At 46.7% G+C, this 23,280-nt stretch overlaps 1 protein-coding gene across 8 annotated transcripts in view; it reads left to right on the forward strand.

Moving 5' to 3' along the window:
* Positions 1-23,280, forward strand: part of camk2g2 (calcium/calmodulin-dependent protein kinase (CaM kinase) II gamma 2) — a 394,966-nt gene that overhangs the window by 159,527 nt on the left and 212,159 nt on the right. For all 8 annotated transcript variants that reach the window (XM_038782783.1, XM_038782786.1, XM_038782784.1 and 5 more), the window contains exon 3: positions 11,486-11,545. In XM_038782783.1, coding sequence (XP_038638711.1) covers positions 11,486-11,545 — 60 coding nt within the window. The remainder of the gene's footprint in view (positions 1-11,485; positions 11,546-23,280) is intronic.

The raw sequence follows: 23,280 nt of genomic DNA on the forward strand, positions 1-23,280 counted from the left end.
TAATTTTGAATGGGTTACTGCACCAATAACTTGACTCTGTTCCCCCAAGCAACAAGCTTTTTTGTGGAGGCCTCCTAAAACACTGCAAGTCTCTCTCTCTCGTATTACAAGGTCAGTGGATTTGAATGTAGACCAGTGGCATTCATCAGCTATTAGCTCTGAAACCTTTTCTTGTGAACAGGTAATCCCATATCAATGATTAGTGACCAAAAAGAAAATGCTGGAAAATCTCAGCAGGTCCGGCAGCAACTGTAGAGAGAGAAAAAAAGCTAACGTTTTGAGTCCAGATCACCCTTTCTCTATGCTTTCGTGAACCTGTTATGGATCAGATTAACACGGTTGGCGAGTGTAGCGTCACGTGTTATACAATGAAGCTTCCGGAGCATTTCAAGAGCTTTTGTATGGAATTCATCATTGTACCCTGTTCATAGAATCCCTGCAGCACAGAAGGAAGCCATTCAGCCCATCAGGCCTGCCCTGACCCTCTGAAAGAGTACTCCACCCAAGCCCACTTCCCAATAATTCATTAGCCTAGCGTGCCATTCCTGGACACTAAGGAGTAATTTTGCGTGGCCAATCCACCTAATCTGCACATCTTTGGACTTGTGGAAGGAAACTGGAGCACCCGGAGGAAACCCACACAAACATCTGAGGCCGGGATTGAACTCAGCTCCCTGGTGCTGTGAGGCAGCGGTGCTAACCACTACGCCACCGTGCCGCCCGTTTGAGCAGCATCTTGTAAATAAATCCCTTCCACTGTGTTATACAAACTCGACGGGGGTGATTCTCCAAAATGGAGCCCAAGTGTTCACACTGTCGTGAACGCCGTCGCGTTTCATAATGGCGCGAAACGGGCATGGGGACGACCGATTTTGGCCCCCATAGGGGGCCAGCACGGTGCTGGAGCGGTTCACGCCGCTCCAGCCCCCTTTCTGGGTGCCAAATGGGCTCTCCGCCAAGCCGCGCATGCGCAGTTGGGCTGTGCCAACCTGCACATGCACGGGGGACCTCTTCAGCGCGCCGGCCCCAACTCAACATGGTGTTGGTGTTCAGGGGCCAGCCGCGCAAGAAAGTAGGCCCGGGGGGTGGGTGGGGGAGGCCGGCCAGCCGGCCGATCGGTGGGCCCCGATTGCGGGCCAGATGCCATCGCAGGCCGCCCCCACCCCCCCCCCCCCCCCCCCCCCCCCCCCCACTGGTGAAGAATCGCTTTTCCCTGCCCCTCAGGCCGCCCCCCCGACCCTTCACGCAGAGTTCCCACCAGCAGCGACCAGGGGTGACCGGCGCCGGCGGGACTCTGTAGTATCCGTGCGGCCACTCGGCCCATGCGGGCCGGAGAATCGGCGGCCCCGCCGATTCCAGCGACCCGCGACCTGCGCCATGTCAAACGTGCCAGCGCTGATTCTCCGCACCACGGAGAATTGCGTTGTGGCGCGGTTGGGGTGATTCTCCAGCCCAGCGTGGGGCTCAGAGAAACCCCCCCCCCCCCCCCCTCCATATGTGCCACCTCTGATTCTTTCCGTTTGCGGTTACAACAAGAACAGAACCCAGTAAGGTTACTCGCCCAATTATGTCTTAAATAGTCATTCTCTTCAATAAACCTCTGATTGATATCATCACCCATTTCTCTTTGTTGGGTAAAGCTGGGAGAGGAATGGATGGCTGAAAGGGTGAGATGAAGAAGGGATAGGAGGAGGCTCATATGTAGCATAAACACGGCATGGACCAGTTGGGCTGCATGGTCCGATTCTGTGCTGCACATTCTACATCATGTTGTGAATATTGCTCGTTTGAGTTTTCAAATACCACTGTCCAACAACCCACCGATGAACTTTTACTAATAACAATATACCTAGCTGTTTATCAATGCTAATGTACCCTTCCTCTAACGTTAGTATGTCCCTGAGTTGTAAAGCCAATGATGAAATAATGCTCAAAAAAAGGACTAATATTGGGGCTTGAACTGTTGAATCTCCGCAGATGGTGTCAGAACCGCTGAGCATTTCCAGCACTTTCTGTTTTTATTTCAGAACTCCAGAATCGGCAGGGTTTTGCTTGTATTTTGCAATATTTTCATTTGCATGGTTTCTGGAGCTACATTGACCGCGAGAGAATGTTCAGCATCTCGCACAGGGCCTGCCACAATTGGGCTATTATCCATTTAGGGTAAATCCAGAGATGATATGACTAGGGGAATGGAAAAGGTCAATGTGAAATACTGCATTGAAATAACTTGTAAGTTAATTGAAAGTAAATCTAGGATGGATTTTCGGAAATTCTTCACACAAGTTGGATCGTAGATTGGTTACCTTTGGGAAAGAGCATGCCAGTGTTTGCTCCCTGCAGCAGCCACTCATCGAGTCCTTCTTGCCCGCCCTGTAAATGTTTCCTCTTCAGGTAATTAACCCTTCTGAAAGCCACGATTGAATCTGCCTCCACCACCACATTCCGCGAGCACTGGGTCCAGATTCCAAACACCCACTGCATCAGAAAACAATCCTCTTGTATCACTTTTTGTTTCCCTTGCTGTTCACCTTTGAATTGGTGATCTCAGGATCTTGACGCTAACTCCAAAGGAAGCAGTTTCTCCCTATGTACCCTGACCAACTCCTCATGATTTTAAACGTCACTTTCTTCTCTGAAGAGAGCGGTCCCTGTTTCTCCACGTAACTGAAGTCCCTCATCCCTGCAATCTTTCTCTCAAATCTTTTCTGCACTCTCCCCGTGCTTCCAAGGGCAATGCCTGGAATTAAACGCAATAGGGGCTGGTTTAGCTCACTCAGCTAAATCGCTGGCTTTTAAAGCAGACCAAGCAGGCCAGCAGCACGGTTCAATTCCTGTACCAGCCTCCCCGGACAGGCGCTGGAATGTGGCGACTAGGGGCTTTTCACAATAACTTCATTGAAGCCTACTCGTGACAATAAGCGATTTTCATTTCATTTCAATACTCCAGTTGAGGGGGAACCAATATGGAGGTTTGCTGACTTGCTTTTGTAGTCCCATCAGGATGGTGTATGCCCCATTAACCACTTTATCCATCTGCCCTGCCACCGTCGTCGATTTTTGTACACATTCCCTCAGTTAATAATAACAACCTTTTATTGTCACAAGTATGTGAAAAGCCCCTAGTCGCCACATTCCGAAGCGGGTACGGGAATTGAACCCGCGCTGCTGGCCTTTTCTGCATCACAAACCAGCTGTATAGCCTACTGAGCTAAATCAGCATTATCCCTCTGCTCCTGCATCCACTTTATAATCGTACCCTTGGCGAACTCACTCAGGATATGTTTCTAAAGCGGACTTCCAGAGAGTAGTGGAAGCTTTTGGTGGAACAATTTGATGCAGTGGGAAAATTGTAGGGGTGGTTGTACTGCATGTACTGAATAACATGCCTCCGCCTTAAGTACTCCTATTGAGTTGCAAGTTAGTCTTCAAGCCAAAGAAGTCTTGGAGTATTCTGAGCCAAAAATATGGAGAAAATATGAATTCTCATTTTCTGTAGGTTTAACATGAGGCCTCAACATCGAACCATAATAAAATACCAACAATAACAATAATGATAGCAACCATAAACATTGGCCCCTCCTCAATGAACAACACAACATATTAACAACAACTTAAATTAACACAATGTTAAGTTACAGAACCGTAGAGAAAAAAAAAATAGAAACTATAATAAAGAACCCCCCCCCCCCCCCCCCCCCCCCCCCCGTTGCTGCTGCTATTGACCAAGATACCTATCTTTGAGCCAGGAAATCCAGAAAAGGCTGCCATCGTTTATAGAACCCTTGTATTGATCCTCTCAGGGCAAATTTGACCCTCTCCAATTTTATAAATCCCGCCATGTCATTGATCCAGGTCTCCACACTTGGGGGCCTCGCATCCTTCCACTGCAGCAAGATCCTCCGCCGGACTACGTAATAGTATTATTAGCGATGGAGTTTTAAAAAGAAAAATGCTAGAAAGGATCAAATCTGGGGTGGAGCACATATTGAGAGACAATAATGATTATTGTTGGTGGGGGGGGGGAGAGAGATTTAAAATCATTGAGAAAAATGTGCCTTGATCCACCTATCATTGAAAGCCCCAGGGAAAATATTGGGTGGGATTCCGATACCGGATGTGGTACCTGCAATACTGTGATTCCTGGTAGCCTCCTAATGAGAAGAAATTTAAATGGCATTGTCAAAAATATTGCTGAATTCATTTCAAAGGATTTCCGACCTAAGCTCTGGTTACTTCTACACAATGAAAACGCTTGTCGTTAATCTTTTTAAGCCTTTACATTCATACAGGCCAGCAAAATAAAACTAGTGGAGCACATTATTGTTTACAGAGGCCATCTACTGGAAGAATTACGTTAATGGACATTGGGTTTTAAGGATTAGGCAGGAGATGATGAACGGTTTGCTTTCAAGTGTGTACAGAATAAGGGAATGTTTCCTAACGTTCTCGGAGAGAGAAGAGTGCATAAGCTGCTTATTAACTCTTTCATGCCTGAGAAGGTTATTTTTTTGCCCATGAAGCTATTGTTACTTTGAAAGCAGACATCTAAGAATCTGCATGACTCGATCAGTAATTGAAGTTCAAGTATGTCAATGAAGCAATAGGGAGGAGCTGGTTGGATGGAGAATTTTAGCTGTTAGGTTTCCTTGTTGCGATGCCATGTTTGACTCTGTTTCCACCTCCATCCATTCCTCCTTGCACACCATTCTCTGTCTAACTGATCAGCGAGCCTCTTTCTGTGCTCTGTGAGTACACCGGTCTGATAATGATGCTGCTTTGAAACACTTAACAATTCTGGCTTAGCTCTGCCTGGCATTCCAGTTCCTTCGGGTCAGAAAAATTTGGCAATAACGGCCTCGGGCTTTTCTGCAACTTCCTCCAGTGGTACTTGATATTTTTTTATTTGCCCGTGGCATGTGGATGGTCTTGGCAAATCCACATTTATTTGCCCTGAGGTGTCTGGCTGTAACAAGGTGCGGACTAAGCAGTACTCCTCAGCCTTCAAGTGTTAGTTTTGGAGGTAGTGATTGAGTCGCAAGTTAGTCCTCGAGCGTCTTCTTGAAGCTCTTCTGTTCTGTGATTCTGCTGGTGCTCTCAAAATGGTACACGGCAGGGATTCCAGCATTTTTAGCTAGCAATGATGAATGAGCAGTGACAGCGTGTCTACGTTGGGATTGCATTGCAGGGGAGTTTGGTTAAGATGATGGTTCCACAATGCTGCTGATCTCCTACGTGGTGGAGAAGGTTTAGCAGCTCCATATAAGTGAGCTTGGTGAGTTGCAGCAGTAGACAGTGTTATGTGAAATGAAATGAAACGAAAATCGTTTATTGTCACGAGTAGGCTTCAATGAAGTTACTGTGAAAAGCCCCTAGTCACCACATTCCGGCGCCTGTCCAGGGAGGCTGGTACGGGAATCGAACCGTGCTGTTGGTCTGCTTTAAAAGCCAGCGATTTAGCCGAGTGAGCTAAACCAGCCCCTAACGCGCTGCTTCTGAAGTTGAGAACATGAAACCAGTAATAAGGGCTGTTGTGTCCTGGATGGTATTATGCCTCTCGGGTTTGTTGCAGCTGAACGCATTATTCCAAGTATTGTGTATCCTCTGATTTATGTCTTGTCAATGCTGGGAACACTTTGCAAGCAGAATTGAATAATTGGGTAGGCAGATGGGTTACGTAGGGTGAGACCTGCTGGATTTAACTCCTCTCATAAGTTTGTCATGCTAAATCTGGGTCACCCGCCTAAGTTTTATGTTCTTGAGTGCCAAGAATGGCCCAGTATAAATTGTGGCCCAGTGGAAAGATTGCCCGCTTGCCCCTCGAGTCTGATGGTTGGGAGTTCAAGTCCAGATCCAGGGACCTGAGCACAACACTCTGGCTGCCATCGCAGTACAGAGAGAATGCTGCAGTGTTGGCGGTGCTGCCTTTTGAATGAGCCATAAAGGCTATCTGCCCCTTCAGATGGCCATAGATCCCATTATTCGGAGAAGAGCCAGTGAGTTCTCCCAAGTGACCTGGTCAGTATTTAGCCCCTCAATCAACATGACTAAACACAGATAGTCACATTGTTACTTGTCAGAAGTTACTGTGCATTAATTGGTTGCCACCATTCCTATGTGACAACAGTGACTAACTTGAAAAATACTTAATTGATGGAAAAGCACTTTGGTGCATCCTGATGTTGTGAAAGGTACTATTTCAATGCAATTCTTGCCTCTTATCAATGAGCTTAAAAGTCAGTTGAAGTCCAGATTGGAGTCTGTTTGAAATTTAATCTTTCCCCTGATGCCATGGTTCAGCATCTAACAATGGACTGAGTTTTTACACACAAGGCGGCCCAGGTATATACAAGGTTGGAGACCACTACGTCAGGTGCTTCACAGAAGTTTTAAACAAGAAAGACTTGCATTATACAGTGCTTTTCATGACCACTGGACATCTCCTGTACCAGCCTCCCCGGACAGGCGCCAGAATGTGGCGACCAGGGGCTTTTCACAGTAACTTCATTGAAGCCTACTCGTGACAATAAGCGTTTTTCATTTAATCTCTCAAATTGCTTCACGAAGTATTTTTGAAGTGCAGTCAATGGTGTCACTTGGGAAAGATAGCAGCCAGATTGTGCACAGCAAGCTCCCACAAACGGATACCCTGATACTGACTGGAGCTGTTTTCCCCGATATTTGATCAGGGATATACATTGGCCAGAACAACCAAGAATAACTCCCCTGCTCTTCAAAATAGATCCATGGGTTATTTTACATCTACTGAATGTGGGGTCTTTGATTTAATGTCTCGAGCGAAAAATGGCACCTCTGGTTGTGTCGCTCTTCCTCAGCCGCGCACTGGAGCCCCAGCTTTGAGTTTTGCCCTGGGGCCAAGGTGTGGGACTTGATGATGACAGAACCTCGTGATTCAGAGGTGTTGTGTTTCCATCTGAGCCATGGCTGACGCAGAGGGACGTTTCACATTTGAGACTGAATCACATGAGACATTAGGACAGGTGACCAAAAGCTTGGTCATAGAGGTAGGTTTCAAGGGGCGTCTTAAAGGAGGAGGGGAGGTGAAGATGCTTGGTGCCGTGTCACCTGAAGGTATGGCCACCAATGGTGGTGATTAAAAGGAACGCGGCCATAATTGGCAGAATGCACCAGGAGGACAGTGAGGCATGGAGGAATTTGAAAACAGGAATGAAACCTTAAGTCACTGCTAGACCAGGAGCTGAAGGTCAGCGAGCAGCTGGGTGGTGGATGAACGGGAGCTTGGTGTGAGTTAGGATAAATTCAGCATTGTCTTGAATCAGCTCAAACTGCTAAACCTTTCTATGTTCAAGTAACAATATATTATAGGTTCCAGATAAATCTCCTTGCTAACCTTATTCAGTTATTACAAAATAATTCCATTCCCAGAAAAGTAATATATATTTAGCCCGCAGGCCATCTTTGACCTGAAGTTTAAAAGTAATTTATATCTGGAAAATAACAGGTGCCTTTGAAGAACATGCCACAAGGGAGTGCAAATTTCTTAGTACCCGTCAATGCTGACGGCTGCGCAAAACATGTCCCCTGGTGTCCCCTAGTGAGACAGATGGCCTTCATTATAAATGCAGTGAGGAGCATATTTCTTCCAAACAGAACACAGTAGCTGACTTAGCTGGTCAAATGATGTGATGTGCCAAGTGTGAAGCCCTTCAAATCAGCCGCAGGGCTGCAGCTTTGCTTTACCGTGAGCTCTAGTTGCTTCCTGTGTCCTGAAGACTTTGTCCCTCGAAGAGGTGAATTTGGTCACCATCCAATAAAAAGTAGCACAAATCATATCGGAGATGCTCAAACTTGATGGGACGCCAGGAACTGCTGAGATTGACTGACATCCTATAAAGATCCACCTTGTATATACTTCACTAAATTGTTTATAATGCTGAAAACTATTTTGCAAGATTAATAGCTGGGGAAAAGCTGTCATGAAAGTACAGTTCTGAAGCAGGAAAGTGGCTAAATTAGGTGTTAAAGGATTGTTGCAAGTCTTTTTTTCCTTGTATAAATTTAGAGAATCCAATATTTTTTCCCAATTAAGGGGCAATTTAGCGTGGCCAATCCACCTACCCTGCACATCTTTGGGTTGTGGGGGTGAAACCCACGCAGACACGGGGAGAATGTGCAAACTCCACACGGACAGTGACCCAAGCGGGAATCGAACCTGGGACCTTGGCGCTGTGAGGCACCAGTGCTAACCACTGTGCCGCCCTTTGCAAGTCTTAAGAATATGATTCTAAACTGTCTTTTAGATTAAAAACAGGGTGGCACAGTGGTTAGCACTACTGCCTCACGGAGCTGAAGACCGGGGTTCGATCCCAGCCCTGGGTCACTGTCCGTGTGGAGTTTGCACATTCTTCCCGTGTCTGCGTGGGTCTCGTCCCCACAACCCAAAGATGTGCAGGGCAGGTGGATTGGCCACGCTAAATTGCCCCTTAATTGGGGAAAAAAAAGAATTGGATAATCTAAATTTATTTTTAAAAAATAGATTAAAATCAACATGGGAACACATTACTTACTTAATTCTTCGGCTTTTCTTTTGAATAAAGGTTTCATAAGCCTGGTGTATCACAGCTTTCGGCTCAATATGTGTAGTTTGTATCAGATACTTGGAATGCTGCGCCAGCCAATCTTCACACTTCTGACCGCTGTTTAATAACTTCTTCTGGTGAATGTGTGTGTGTTGTGTATGAGTTGGTGAACAAAGTCTAGGAGCTGCCTTTTCTTTTCCCAATGCCATGCCCAGTTAAATAATCTAAAGGTGTTCCTGTCTAGGCTAATGCCTGCATACTGGCTGGTTTGTTGAGGGCAGCTGATGCACAGGCAATAATATCCCAGCATGCGCAGGGGAGATGGAGTAAATCATTGGGAGAAAGAGCTTACAGATTCTGGAGGGTTTTGCATTAAAATTGTCGTTCTGCCTTTGAGTGGGTCTTACTGGTACCCGAGGCTTTGACCAATGCGACACACAGGGTTCCAGGGGTCAAGGAAAACCTGGAAAAGTCACGGAAATTTCTAAAAGAGACCAAAAGTCATGGAATTTTATAATGACAAGAATGAGACTTTTCTGACTTTGGTGTCATTCCACCTTTTTTCCCCACAATGGTTTTCTGACAGCACTTGGTCATCATTTGCTGGTGATTCCATAAGCGCTTTACATGGAGCACAACATTTCTACCAAAAAAGATAGCCTTGTGTGAAATTTAGTTATTTTAAAAAATAAATTTAGTGTACCCAATTCATTTTTTCCAATTAAGGGGCAATTTAGCGTGGCCAATCCACCGACACTGCACATCTTTGGGTTGTGGGGGCGAAACCCACGCAGACACGGGGAGAATGTGCAAACTCCACTCGGACAGTGACCCAGAGCTGGGATCGAACCCGGGACCTCGGCGCCGTGAGGCACCAGTGCGAACCACTGCGCCACCGTGCTGCCTGCCTTGTGTGAAATTGAGGTTATTGGATAGCTGACACACATTGCACGGTTCCAATGCTTCTGCAAAATGCTGCTCATGATGCATTTAAAAGAACTAAATGGCCATGAAATATCTCAATTTGGCTATGGAAATGTCAAAGTTTTATTTTACTGATAGTGGGTGAACCCTGTACACAGGAACAAGCCTTGTGCATTAAGAATATTTTTAACGACTACTTCCCAAGCGTTTGAAATTTCTTTTTCCTGTACTTTGGATTGCTGGTGAGGTCTAAGATCCTGCCCATCTCAATTGTTTGAGAAAGTGGCAATGGGCTTTCTCCTTGAACTGTTGCAATGCTTCTCATGATCGTAACAGCAACAATTTATGTTTCTATCACACGGGCGGCACAGTAGCACAGTGGTTAGTACTGTTGCTTCACAGCGCAAGGGTCTTTGGTTCGATTCCCGGCTTGGGTCACTGTTTGCGTGGAGTCTGCACGTTTTCCCTGCGTCTGCGTGGGTTTCCTCTGGGTGCTCCGGTTTCCTCCCACACATCCCAAAAGCCGTGCTTGGTAGATGAATTGGACATTCTGAATTCTCCCTCTGTGTACCCGAAAATGCGCTGGAATGTGACGAGGGGATTTTCACAGTAACTTAATTGCAGTGTTAATGTAAGCCAACTTGTGACATTAAAGATTATTATAAAGATTATTTACCTTTCACATAATAAACAGTTTCAAGGTGCTTTACAGGAGGCTAAAAGTAACGTTAGACACCAAATTAGGTGCTATAAGGAGATGATCAAAAGCTTGCTCAGAGAGGTACATTTGGAGGAGCGTCTTAAAGGAAGGAAGTGGGGTGTAAGGAGAGGATTCAACAACTGAGGCCCAGGCAACTGGAGGCATGGCCACTAATGACGGAGTAATTAAAATCAGGAATACTGAAGAGGCCAGAATTAGAGGAGCGCAGATATCGGTGGGCTTGGAGGAGCAGACCAAAGATGTGCAAGTTCGGTGGATTCGTCATGCTGAATTGTCCCTTAGGGTGGGTCTGCAGGAATAGGGAGGGGGATTGAGCTCAGGCAGGGTGGTCTTTCAAAGGGTTGGTGCAGACTTTGTGGGCCGAGTGTCCTCCTGCATTGCAGGGATTATTTGATCACAAAGATAAGGAGAGGCGAGGACATGGAGGGACTTGAAAGCAAGGGTCAGAGTTTTAAAATCCGGCATTACTTTACTGGCAGCCGCTGGAGGCCAATGAGCACAGGGGACTTGCTGCGTTTAAGGATGTAAGCACCAGAATTTTGAATGACCAATCTTTTGGAGGGTAATGTGGGAGTGCATTGGAATAGTTGAGACTAGTCGTTGTAAAGGCGTGAATGAGGGCTTCAGCAGCCGATGACCTGAGGCAGGGGTGAGGTTGGGTGTCTTCGTACTGACTGATTTCCTCTCTAGTCCACTTGGGTGATTGTTGAGGAGGAGGGTATGGTGCGGGGATTGAATGAACCATGCAGTGAGAGATTGGTGTTCTTTGACATAGTGAGATTTCCCTTCCTGGAGAACATTAACGAAGCAGCCGGGTTCCTGTGAAAATCCTGCTGTTTCATGCTCATGTTTCCTGTGCGGACCAAATTTAACGATTTCAATTTCAGAACTAAGATTTGAACTCGTGACCTTCAGGTTGCTAGTCTATTATCATAATTACTACACTGCTATAACCTACGTCCGAACTAGCTCAAGTACAGTGAGATTAATGTTTGGATTACTTTTGTACTGGTGAACCTTAAGCCATTGACATGCACACTGCAGTAAAACTCATACTTCAACTTTGACATTGTTGTGCCTGTAAATCTTCCCCCATTGATCAATTTGCAGGAGGTACCAGGAGCTTTCATTTTCACTGATTACATTGGTGCCGACGTAGATTGCACAAGTGCCGCTATAAACTAACCATCAATTCACAGCTTTATTTTTTAGTTTAAATGTTCTACTCCTTGCCAGAATCTTTTGGTTCACAATTCTCCATTTTGTTTTTGAACTGTAGATCACCAGAAGCTGGAACGAGAAGCGAGAATCTGTCGGCTGCTGAAGCATCCCAATATCGGTATGTCATTTCAAAAGACAATTGTGTCTTATTGTTTGGTTTAAAGCGAGGGTGGACTTGCTCCCTGCAAAAGGACATGGGATTCACATGGTAAAGAGGCATGAAATGGGAGGGAGCTGTAATACCACCACCTTCTGGCTATTTATGTGTGTATACAAGGAACCTGCAATAAACCAGTTTCAGTTGGGCATTGGAATGCCATTTGTGTGCTGCACTGTTTCTGTCACGCAATGATATCACAATCGGGCAGCAAGGTGGAATTGTGGATGTTCCCCAATTGAATTGTGTCGGAGAAGCAAAACCCACAGAGGATTTTTCCCTGAGAAACAGACTTGAAAATCTGGTGTTTGTACACAAGGTGGAGTGGCCTTCAAAGGTGGTTGTGCCAACAGGTATTATTGAGCAACTGGGAGAGTCCAGTCACGACTGAGTCCTTTGACAACCAAACCAGTGCTGGATTGTGGTGATTAGGGGATTTTCACAGTGTTAATGTAATAATAATAATCGCTTATTAACACAAGTAGGCTTCAATGAAGTTACTGTGAAAAGCCCCTAGTCGCCACATTCCGGCGCCAGTTCGGGGAAGCCAGGAATTAAACCCGCGCTGCTGGCATTGTTCTGCATTACAAGCCAGCTGTTTAGCCCACTGTGCTAAATCAGCCCCTAATGTAAGCCTACTTGTGATGTTAATAATGATTATTACTACTAGCATCCGATAAATGCAGTCCAGAAATGAAGAGGAATGTTTCATTGATAATTGGGCAGGGGGGCAGGCAATGGTGCAGGGCTGGAACCGAGCTGTCCTGTTTGACGGAATACAGTATAGGGGCAAAATTCTCCGGCCCCCAGCAGGGTCGGAGAATCGCCTGGGGGCGCCTAAAATCCCTCCCCCGCCGTGGCAGAGATTCTCCGCCACCCGGGAAGTGGCGGCGGCGGAATCTCGCCACTCCGATCAGAGAGGCCCCTGCGGTGATTCTCCGGCCCCCACGGTGGCGAAGTCCCGCCGCTGGGAGGCCTCTCCCGCCGCCGAGGTTTAAACCACCTCAGGAACGGCGGGATCAGCGGCGCGAGCGGGCCCCGGGGTCCTGGGGGGGGGGCGATCGAACCCCGGGGGGTGCCCCCATGGTGGCCTGGCCCGCGATCGGGGCCCCCCGCTCAGACTCCGGGCCAGTGCCCTGGCTGCACTATTTTCCTCCACGACCGCCACGGCCTCCGCCATGGCGGAAACGGAAGAGAACCCCATGTCGCGCATGCGCCGGCAGTGACGTCAGCCCCGCTGCCGGGGGCGCCGGTTTTTTGCGCCAGTCTTCTGGTGCTAACCGCTCCGGCGCGGGGCTGGCCCCCAAAGGGGGGGAGAATTCCCCACCTTTGGGGAGGCGCGACCCCTGAGTGGTTGGCGCCACTCCCCTACTCCGGCACCCTCCGTCACGCCGGGTAGGGGAGAATGCCGCCCTAGGGTTGAAACCATGGAGGGAAAGGAGAATAACATTTTAATAACCAAGTGTAAACTGTTGAATTCACAACAAATTGGAAATCTGAAAAAACTCTGGTTTTCTGCCAGATGCTTCACCTGGAAGGGAAATCTCACAAGGTTGCTGTTTTGAAGAAAGGAAGCCCATTAGAGTGGAGACTGCAAATTCTCCATTTTGTACTGAATGTAACACCTACTGATAGAAGTAGATAAATGGCCATAATTTACAGATTTACTTCCAAATGAACAGGTCTTATCAAGGTTGGCAGCTTCATTCGAAAACACAATTCCAAGAAAGGAGACTGGAGTTTTAATAAGGAAAAGCTAGTTGTGGTAATTAACAATCATAAGATGCCCTGTGATTTCCAAGTGCAAGCTCCAAAATTCTTTTAGGGTTTTGTTTCACTTTTGGCCTGACACTTTGGCACAGTAAAAATTAGCACGCAGGAAGCAATTCAGTAGGAAAAGTATGAACAGGTTTGCAAAGAGTTCCCCTTCCTTTCGAACTCGACCACCTCGAAGAACGAGATTCATTTCACAAGAAATATGAAATAGAGAAAATTGTCAGGACTACAGTTACGAGTGGCGTACCACAAGGATCTGTTCTGGGGCCGTTGCTGTTTGTCATTTTTATAAATGACCTAGAGGAGGGCGCAGAAGGATGGGTGAGTAAATTTGCAGACGACACTAAAGTCGGTGGAGTTGTAGACAGTGCGGAAGGATGTTGCAGGTTACAGAGGGACATAGATAAGCTGCAGAGCTGGGCTGAGAGGTGGCAAATGGAGTTTAATGTGGAGAAGTGTGAGGTGATTCACTTTGGAAAGAATAACAGGAATGCGGAATATTTGGCTAATGGTAAAATTCTTGGTAGTGTGGATGATCAGAGGGATCTCGGTGTCCATGTACATAGATCCCTGAAAGTTGCCACCCAGGTTGATAGGGTTGTGAAGAAGGCCTATGGTGTGTTGGCCTTTATTGGTAGAGGGATTGAGTTCCGGAGCCATGAGGTCATGATGCAGCTGTACCAAACTCTGGTACGGCCGCATTTGGAGTATTGCGTACAGTTCTGGTCGCCTCATTATAGGAAGGACGTGGAAGCTTTGGAACGGGTGCAGAGGAGATTTACCAGGATGTTGCCTGGTATGGAGGGAAAATCTTATGAGGAAAGGCTGATGGACTTGAGGTTGTTTTCGTTAGAGAGAAGAAGGTTAAGAGGTGACTTAATAGAGGCATACAAAATGATCAGAGGGTTAGATAGGGTGGACAGCGAGAGCCTTCTCCCGCGGATGGAGGTGGCTAGCACGAGGGGACATAGCCTTAAATTGAGGGGTAATAGATATAGGACAGAGGTCAGAGGTAGGTTTTTTACGCAAAGAGTGGTGAGGCCGTGGAATGCCCTACCTGCAACAGTAGTGAACTCGCCAACATTGAGGGCATTTAAAAATTTATTGGATAAGCATATGGATGATAAGGGCATAGTGTAGGTTAGATGGCCTTTAGTTTTTTTTTTTTTTTTTTTCCATGTCGGTGCAACATCGAGGGCCGAAGGGCCTGTACTGCGCTGTATCGTTCTATGTTCTATGTTCTATGTACATTTATGATGTTGCCATGTGAGGATTAGAACATAGAACATGGAACAGTACAGCACAGAACTGGCCCTTCGGCCTGCAATGCTGTGCCGAGCATTGTCCGAAACCAAGATCAAGCTATCCCACTCCCTGTCATTCTAGTATGCTCCATGTGCCTATCCAATAACCGCTTGAAAGTTCGTAAAGTGTACGACTCCACTATCACAGCAGGCAGTCCATTCCACACCCTAACCACTCTCTGAGTAAAGATTCTTGCTTCAAAGTGTGGCACTAGGAATAAAATATTGCGCGAGACATGAGTGGACGTACAAAAGTGAGCCTTTGGCAAATTTTGTAAACTGCGCATCTGTTTTTATAGAATTTACAGTGCACAAGGAGGCCCATCGAGTCTGCACCGGCCCTTGTAAAGAGCACCCCACTTAAGCCTACACCTCCACCCTATCCCCGTAACCCAGTAACCCCACCTATCCTTTTGGTAACTAAGGGCAATTTAGCATGGCCAATCCACCTAACCAGCACATCTTTGGACTGTGGGAGGAAACCGGAGCACCCGGAAGAAACCCACGCACACACGGGGAGAACATGCAGACTCCGCACAGACAGTGATCCCAGCCGAAATTGAATCTGGGACCTTGGCGCTGTGAAGCAACTGTGCTAACCACTGTGCTACCGTGCTGACGTCGCGGGCAGATTTCTCCCCCACGCCGGGTGGGAGAATGCTGGGGCGCCGAGCGAGTCCCGCCACGCCGCCCCGGCACCCGCACGTGATTCTCCCACCCCCCCCAAACCGGCACGGCGAGATTCACGAGATTCATTGTAACGAGCGAGCGGCTATTCTCCGGCCCAAATGGGCCGAGCGGCCTGCCCAACACGACAGGTTCACGCCAGCGTCGTCCACACCTGGTCGCTGCCGGCGGGAACAGCGTGGGAACGCGAGGGGGGGGGGGGGGGTTGGGGAATGGGGGATCCTGCTCCGGGCGGGGCCTCAAAAGTGGTCTGGCCCGCGATCAGTGCCCACCGATGGCGGGCCGGGCTCTCTGAAGAAGGACCTCCTTTCCTCTGCCGCCCCGCAAGATCCATCCGACATCTTCTTGTGGGGCGGCCGCGAGGAGGACGGCAACTGCGCATGCGCGGGTGATGTCATTTATGCGGCGCCGGCCACGTAATTACGCAGCGCCGCTTTTACACAGCGCCAAGGCCCGGTGCATGTAAATGACGTGGCGCCGCTCCTAGCCCCCGGGGGTGGGAGAATAGGGGGCTGGGAGCGGCCTCCGACGCCGGAGTGAAACACTCCGGTTTTCACTCCGGCGTCGGGGCTTAGTCTCCCGATGGGAGAATTGCGCCCCACGTTTTGATGTAGACATTAGCTAAATCTAAACGTGTAACGTGTTCAACAGTGTGCACATTTTACAGTGTGCACATTTTACAGTGTGCACATTTTACAGTGTGCACATTTTACAGTGTGCACATTTTAATCTGGGGTGTGTTCCCTCACTTTGTTGCTTGGCTTTTGTTATATTTGAAACTGGACAACTCGATTGGTGAATTTGGTGACAACTGCTGATTGGAGATCACCTTTCAATGAATGTGGTCACTTAGATTGAAGTTGCAAAGCCTGAAACGCCAATGGAAAGTTGCTTTTTGGGACCCTGCTCCACATAAACAGGGTGAGCTCTGGTGAGCCAGCACAGGTGTCATTCATTGTACTGAAGACGTGTTTGGATTAAATGTCCTGCTAGCTCAAATAGATAAATAGTCTGCTCCACTCTTAACTGTGATTGCTGTTTACATGTGACGAGCTGTTTATCATTGCGGCTCATAATTGACTTTGACAGTTATTTGTGTTTGACAAACTGTTTTTAGCATAGTCGACAAACACCCGTCTCGCTCGAGGAAACAGCATGGCGACCAGAATAAGAAGTGGTCAGGACGCGAGCGAATTTCCGCATTTATGCGGCATTGACTGAGCAAGGCGCGGCCCCCTTGAAACAGGCTGAGTTTCCCATCTTGGTGAAAGAAGTCCCCGTAAATCATTGGTGCTTTCTCTGCCCTGTGAAAATTTGTTACGAGATGTACTTGTATACGTGCAATGAGCTTTAACGTTGTGGTGCGTGCAGTCCCTGCTAATGAAAAGCCACAAGCTGGAGCAGTGTTCAAAGCCAGGAGGCTTTGTACAGCTGATGATATTGGATTTATTTCCAGTTTTGAGAGCAGCTTTCTGGCTTCCTCTCTCTCTACACAGGTTGCGAGATGTTTATCGGGAAATCAGATCAAGAGGAGCTGATGCTGCTGTGAATCTTGAAGAATTGTAATTGTTTTGGTCTGGATGCTGCTTAATAATTCATATTATACTGCCTTAAACTTCCATCTCAAAATTACTATTAGTGAATGGACGCTTAACACGTTTGTTTGCTATTATTTTTGGTCTGCTGCATTAGCCTATTTATTTAACTGGGTTAACCTCTGTCCAAAAATAGGGGACAGCAGAATTTTAGAAGAACACATTAAGCGTGCATCCCTGAGAGTCTTTTCTGGATTTTGTATTTATGGATATGTTGAATTCAGTTCAATAAGCCGGGCAAACCTGTGGCTTGATATCGGAAAGAAATGACCACAACAGCTGCCACGTTGTGAATCTGAATTGACCTAACCAATATGTGACTCTGACTCTTGCAAAATGGCAGAATGGACACACCCTTCTGTGATAGAAGATTCAATGGTGACTATGCATGCATCTTAAAAATCCCTTTCCAGCAACTCGATTGATAATGATTCATTGCGACCTAGCACCATTGCGAACATATCGCCATGAGGGCTGCAGCGATTCATGAACTACGGCCCATCTCCAACTAAAGGTGGACAGTAAAAATGACATTGACAACATCCCAAAAAACAAATGTTAAAGAAACAGCATTGTGCATAACCTGGTACCTATCAATAAGCTCATTACCTCCTGATTTCCATGTGAAGCAATGACATACATTTATTCAGTATATCATGCTCATTATATGGTCCAATTGGAATAGAATATTCAGTACCAAACAATCATCTTTGCAGTATTTTGTTAAATTCATTTAGAGGATGTGGGTGTTGCAGGCAATGCCAGCATTTATTGCCCATCCCTAATTGCCTTGAATCATAGAATTTACAGTGCAGAAGGAGGCCATTCGGCCCATCAAGTCTGCACCGGCTCTTGGAAAGAGCACCCTACCCAAGCCCACACCTCCACCCTATCCCAATAACCCAGTAACCCCACCCAACACTAAGGGCAATTTTGGACACTAAGGGCAATTTATCATGGCCAATCCACCTAACCTGCACATCTTTGGACTGTGGGAGGAAACCGGAGCACCCGGAGGAAACCCACGCACACACGGGGAGAACGTGCAGACTCCGCACAGACAGCGACCCAAGCCGGGAATCGAACCTGGGACCCTGGAGCTGTGAAGCAATTGTGCTAACCACTATGCTACTGTGCATGGTGGTGAACTGCCACCTTGAACCGCTACTGTTCCTAAGGTGCAGATCCCCACACTGTTGTTAGGGAGGGAGTTCCAGGATTTTGACCCAGCGACAATGAAGGAACAGCAATATATTTCCAAGTAAGGATGATGTACGATTTGAAGGGGAACATCCAGGTGGTGGTGTTTCCAGGTATCTGTTGCCCTTCTCCTTCTAGATGGACGTGGTCGTGGGCTTGGAAGGTGATGTCTAAGGAAACTTGGTGAGTTCCTGCAGTGTATCTTGTAGCTGGTACACAACTGCTGCCGCTCTTCGTCGGTAGTGGAGGGATTGAATATTTATCAATGAGGAAACCGGAGCACCCGGAGAAAACCTACGCGGACACGGGGAGAACATGCAAACTCCACATAGACAATCACCCAATGTTGGAATTGAACCCGGGGACCCTGGCGCTGTGAGACAGCAATGATCACCACTGTGCCACTCATCCAGGCAAGGGGAGAGCATTCCATCACACTCCTGACTACGGAAAATTCTTCCTGCATGTTTAATATAATGTACTTGTATTCATTGCATGTCTAATGTGTTTTCCTCAAGAAATAATAGGGAGAAAAGGTGGCCTAGCAGACCTGTCACTGGACTCTAATGCAAAGCGCAGGCTAATGCTCTCGAGGACGTGGGTTCAAATGCCACCAAGACAGCCGCAAGAGTTTAAATTCAATTAATGGTGTCCATGACGGCTATTTTTGATTGTTGTGAAAACCCATCTGAGTCACTAAAGCAAGGAAATGTGCCATCCATATCTGGTGTGGCCTACCTGTGACAAACGACCCGTAGCAATGTGGTTGACTCTTAATTGAACTCTGAAATGGGCACAGAAAGCTACTCCGTTCAAGGGCATTTACAGATGGGCAATAAGTGTTGCTACGCCAGTGATGCCCACATTCCATGAAAGAATAAAGGAAAAATGAATGCCTCATATGATGTTTGATATTTCTCTGCGTTTTTATTAGGAGGGCCTCTCTCGAGTGGCTCATGCATTTGTTAAGGCTCTGACTCCAACCATTCTTGGAGAAATAAGAGCATTTCTCCAGGGTGGAGGAGGGAGAAGATTACTGCCCAATGGTCATCTTTTATTTTCAAAATATCTCAACCTGGTTGGATGCTGGAGCTTGTCAAGGGCACTGTTGTTATCAATTGAATGTTTTTACTTGCTGATTTTGGGTTGGGCCTGCCAAACATTAAGGTAATTGGAGTTTAGGATATTATAGGAACTCATCCACGTAAGTACACGTAGACTAGCTAGACACTAGAGGGAGCACCAGAGACATGACACACAGACATTCAACCAATAGGTCAGTAAGATAGGACACGACCAATGGGCATTCACGATACACAGAGGTGACACTACCGCAGGGGGGCATTACACCAACCCATATATAAAGGACACAGCACACATTATCTTCCTCTTTCCAGTGGAGACACTCTGAGTACAGACACAGGGTTGATTCAACATCACACCCACCACGTGGATTGTAGCAGACTGGTTCGTCAGTCTGAGTAGCTATAAAAGGATTAACAGTAGAAGCGAATCAGAGTAGGAGAATTCTAAATAGTTTAATAAACGTGTTGAAGTTATCTCCATGTCTGAACCTTCCTTTGTCAGAGTGAACATCAAGGAAGCAGCTTATGCTACACCAAGAGCATAACAAGACACGTATAACCCTTAGCCTGATGAATCAACAGGATCTTCATTGAAACACGTCTAAGACCTAAAAGACTGACATCATTTACCTATTGCACAAGAAACTGATTTTCTGCCTTTGTTTTTATTTTCAAATCATTTTGCAGCATTTTGGGAGTAGATTAAAAGACTTGGAACTTGTAGTCATATCATTGTGTGTACATTTATTCAGATTAAATTCCTTGCAAGTGTGACAAAGCCATTGGTCCCTACACCGACATCTATATGGGTTAAAGAGTTCCCTGCAGATCTCTGTAAACGTTTGAAATAGATTCAGCCAGATTCAAGCTACAGGTTTGCCCTGGACTTCAGCTTAGACATTGAATAGGCCAACTGCTCCACACTGGAGAGGAGCCAGTGTGGCGAATGGAAAGTCTTTTTGCCTCTTTCTCACACAGTTCATTGCAATATTGACAGAGACTTTTTGATATATCGGGTGGGGGGAGAGGCTTAGAATTTTTTTTTACAACAATAAAGAGAGATGTCACTTGGATGATTTACAAAATAGAAGAGCATCTTGCAGTCCAATAAGAGAAGAATGTAATTGGGATTTAAAGTAAGAGCAGGAAGAGTAATTTTAAGTGTTTGAGCTGCTAGCAAAGTAAGAGAGTGTGACACAAAAAGGATTTCAATGCCAAGATCGTACCCTGGCAATACTTTGGTTAGTTTAAATGGTCAAAATAATTATTTGAGGCCTTGTCTTGTAAAATCAAACACCGAGCCTATTCCTGGCAATGACTCCTTCACACTTTGCCACTTCCAGAGACGATGACAGCTATTCTGGAATCAGCAGTTGTGTGTTGATGAGTGGAGGCCATCATTGTAATTCAGACCAACCTGGTGAGTGCTGGGACAGAGCAAAGACCAACTGCCCGCTTCCTAGAATCCAGGCATTCGTGGAATAGTGCACAGCTGCGCTTTCCCCTTGGAAATGAAGCTTTCAAACCACAAAACAACAGTGTCACATGGAATGGAAAGTTAAAATCCTCCCAGCCTTTTAACAGTGAGGACATTTGCAGATAGTTGGCAAGGCGGGGGGTGGGGGGGGGGGGGGGGGGGTATTGTGATGCGAGAGGTGGTGTGGCGGTTTGACATGAACAAAAGTGGAACTCCACATAGAAAACAGCTGAACAATGGTTAAGAGTACAGTGCCCTTAAAAGAGCAGAATACAGATGATGGAGATACAGTTGAATTAAACCAGCTGTTTCAATTGGACCATGAGGATAATAGGACTAAAGGACACAGACCTTTAACAAGGTCAATGGGTTAGCTTCCCTTCCCACGGGGCAGTAGACACATGGAAGAGACTGACAGAGAAGGAAAACCATTTGAAGTCAGTGGATGTGTAGAAATGGCTGCTGGAATGCGAGGGCATCAATAGCACCATTTGAGTGAAAGATCTTTGTTTTCAAAGGCGAAGCAGATAGTGAGTGGCAGGGAAATGTGTGAGGATAAAAGAATGAAACCTGTTTTCAACAGACTGCAATGAACTTTAACAAAAAAAGTTGCCTAAAGGTTTCTCTGTTGAGCAGCAACATTTTCTTCCTGTAGGGTTCTGTCCTTGGATGAGCTAGAGTGCGGAAGGATCTCGGATGGGCAGATGTTGGCGACAGAGTAGGCTTCTTTGGAAGAAGTAGTGGGAGGACAAGTTGGGGGTGGTCTTTAAAATGGGTGTGGAATGAAGCTCTTCATAAGGTCAACTTCTCTTGTGCGAGGTTACGTTTGATACAGTTTAAAGGTGATGCAAAGGGCGTACTTGACCAGGGTGTGTATGGGTGTGTTCTTCTCTGGTTGGAGGATAGGTGTGAGAGTTATTCTAGTGGGCCAGCGAACCACATGCACATGTTGTGGTCTTGCCCCAAGCTGGTTGAATTTTGGGTCTCCTTTTTTGAATCACTATCAGGGATTTTTAAAAATAAATTTAGAGTACCCAATTATTTTTTTCCAAATAAGGGGCAGTTTAGTGTGGCCAATCCACCTAACCACATCTTTTTGGGTGTGGGGGTGAAACTTACACAGACACTGGGAGAATGTAAAACTCCTGGGCTGGGATCGAACCTGGGTCCTCGGCGGCGTAGGCAGCAGTGCTAACTACTGCACCACCTTGCCGCCCAGAGATTTTTAAAAATCTAAATTTAGAGTACCCAATTATTTTCCCAATTAAGAGGCCAATTCACCTGCCCTGCACATATTTTTGTGTTGTGGGGGTGACACCCACGCAGGCACAAGGAGAATTTACAAACTCTACACGGACAGTGACCCGGGGCCGGAATCGAACCCGGGTCCTCGGCACCGTGAGGTAGCAGTGCTAACCCACTGCACCACCTGGCCGTCCAATGTCAGGGATTCTAGGTGTTTTTAAAAATTAATTTACAGGATGTGGACGTCACTGGCTAGACCCAGCATTTATTGCCCATCCCTAGTTGCCCTTCAGAAGATGATGATGAGTTGCCTTCTTGAACCGCTGCAGCCCTGAGGTGTAGGTACACCCACTCTGCTTTTAGGGAGGGAGTTCCAGGATGTTGCCTCAGCGACAGTGAAAGAACGGCAATATATTTCCAAGTCAGGGTAGTGAGTGACTTTGAGGGGAACCTCCAATTGATGGTATTTCCAGGTATCTGCTGCTCTTGTCCTTCTAGATGGTAGTGGTCGTGAGTTTGTACGGTGCTATCTAAGGAACCTTGGTGAGTTACAGCAGTGCATCTTGTACACACGGCTGCCACTGTTCGTCGGTGGTGACTTGTGTCTTGTAGATGGTGGACAGGCTTTGGGGAGTCAGGAGGTGAGTTACTCGCAGTAGGATTCCTAGCCTTTGACCTGCCCTGGTAGCCACAGTATTAATGTGGCTGGGTCCAGTTCAGTTTCTGATCAATGGGAACCCCCAGGATGTTGATTGTGGGGGATTCGATGATGGCAATGCCATTGAATGTCAAGGCGCGATGGTTAGATCCTCTCTTGTTAAGGTGGAGTCGCCTGATTGTGGCCATCTTTGGAGTTTCAGACTTACCGGTGCTGTAGGAGGGGAAGCAGGCAGATATTTTTGCCTTTTCTTGCCTAATAGCCTGGAGGCGAGTCTTGCTCGGGTGGAGGTGTGTTTAAATCACTCAGTCGTTTTTAAGAGTGTGTATTTGATTTGAAGAATTACCGAGTTGTATTTTGGAACTCAACCACTGTATTTGCTAAAGACAATCGATCTGGCTAACTTGTTGCCGAGCTAGTTGGAACTTCCTAAATTTTGTATTGAAAAATTAACTTAATCAGTAGATGCTAACAAGTAAAGTTTCAAATAACGTAACCAAGAAACGCAGTCTGGAATCCCTGTTATTTGGGAACTAAGAAGGGATAACACACATCCAGGGTTCCAAATAGACACACAGATCCATCAAGGTGTCCGACGCTGCCTAAGGCTTTGGCTTTGTCAGGGGACCTGGTGGATCTGCACTCGGAGAAGATCAGATATGCTACGAG

This window comes from Scyliorhinus canicula, chromosome 22 (genome assembly GCF_902713615.1).
Source record: "Scyliorhinus canicula chromosome 22, sScyCan1.1, whole genome shotgun sequence".
Lineage (NCBI taxonomy): Eukaryota > Metazoa > Chordata > Chondrichthyes > Carcharhiniformes > Scyliorhinidae > Scyliorhinus > Scyliorhinus canicula.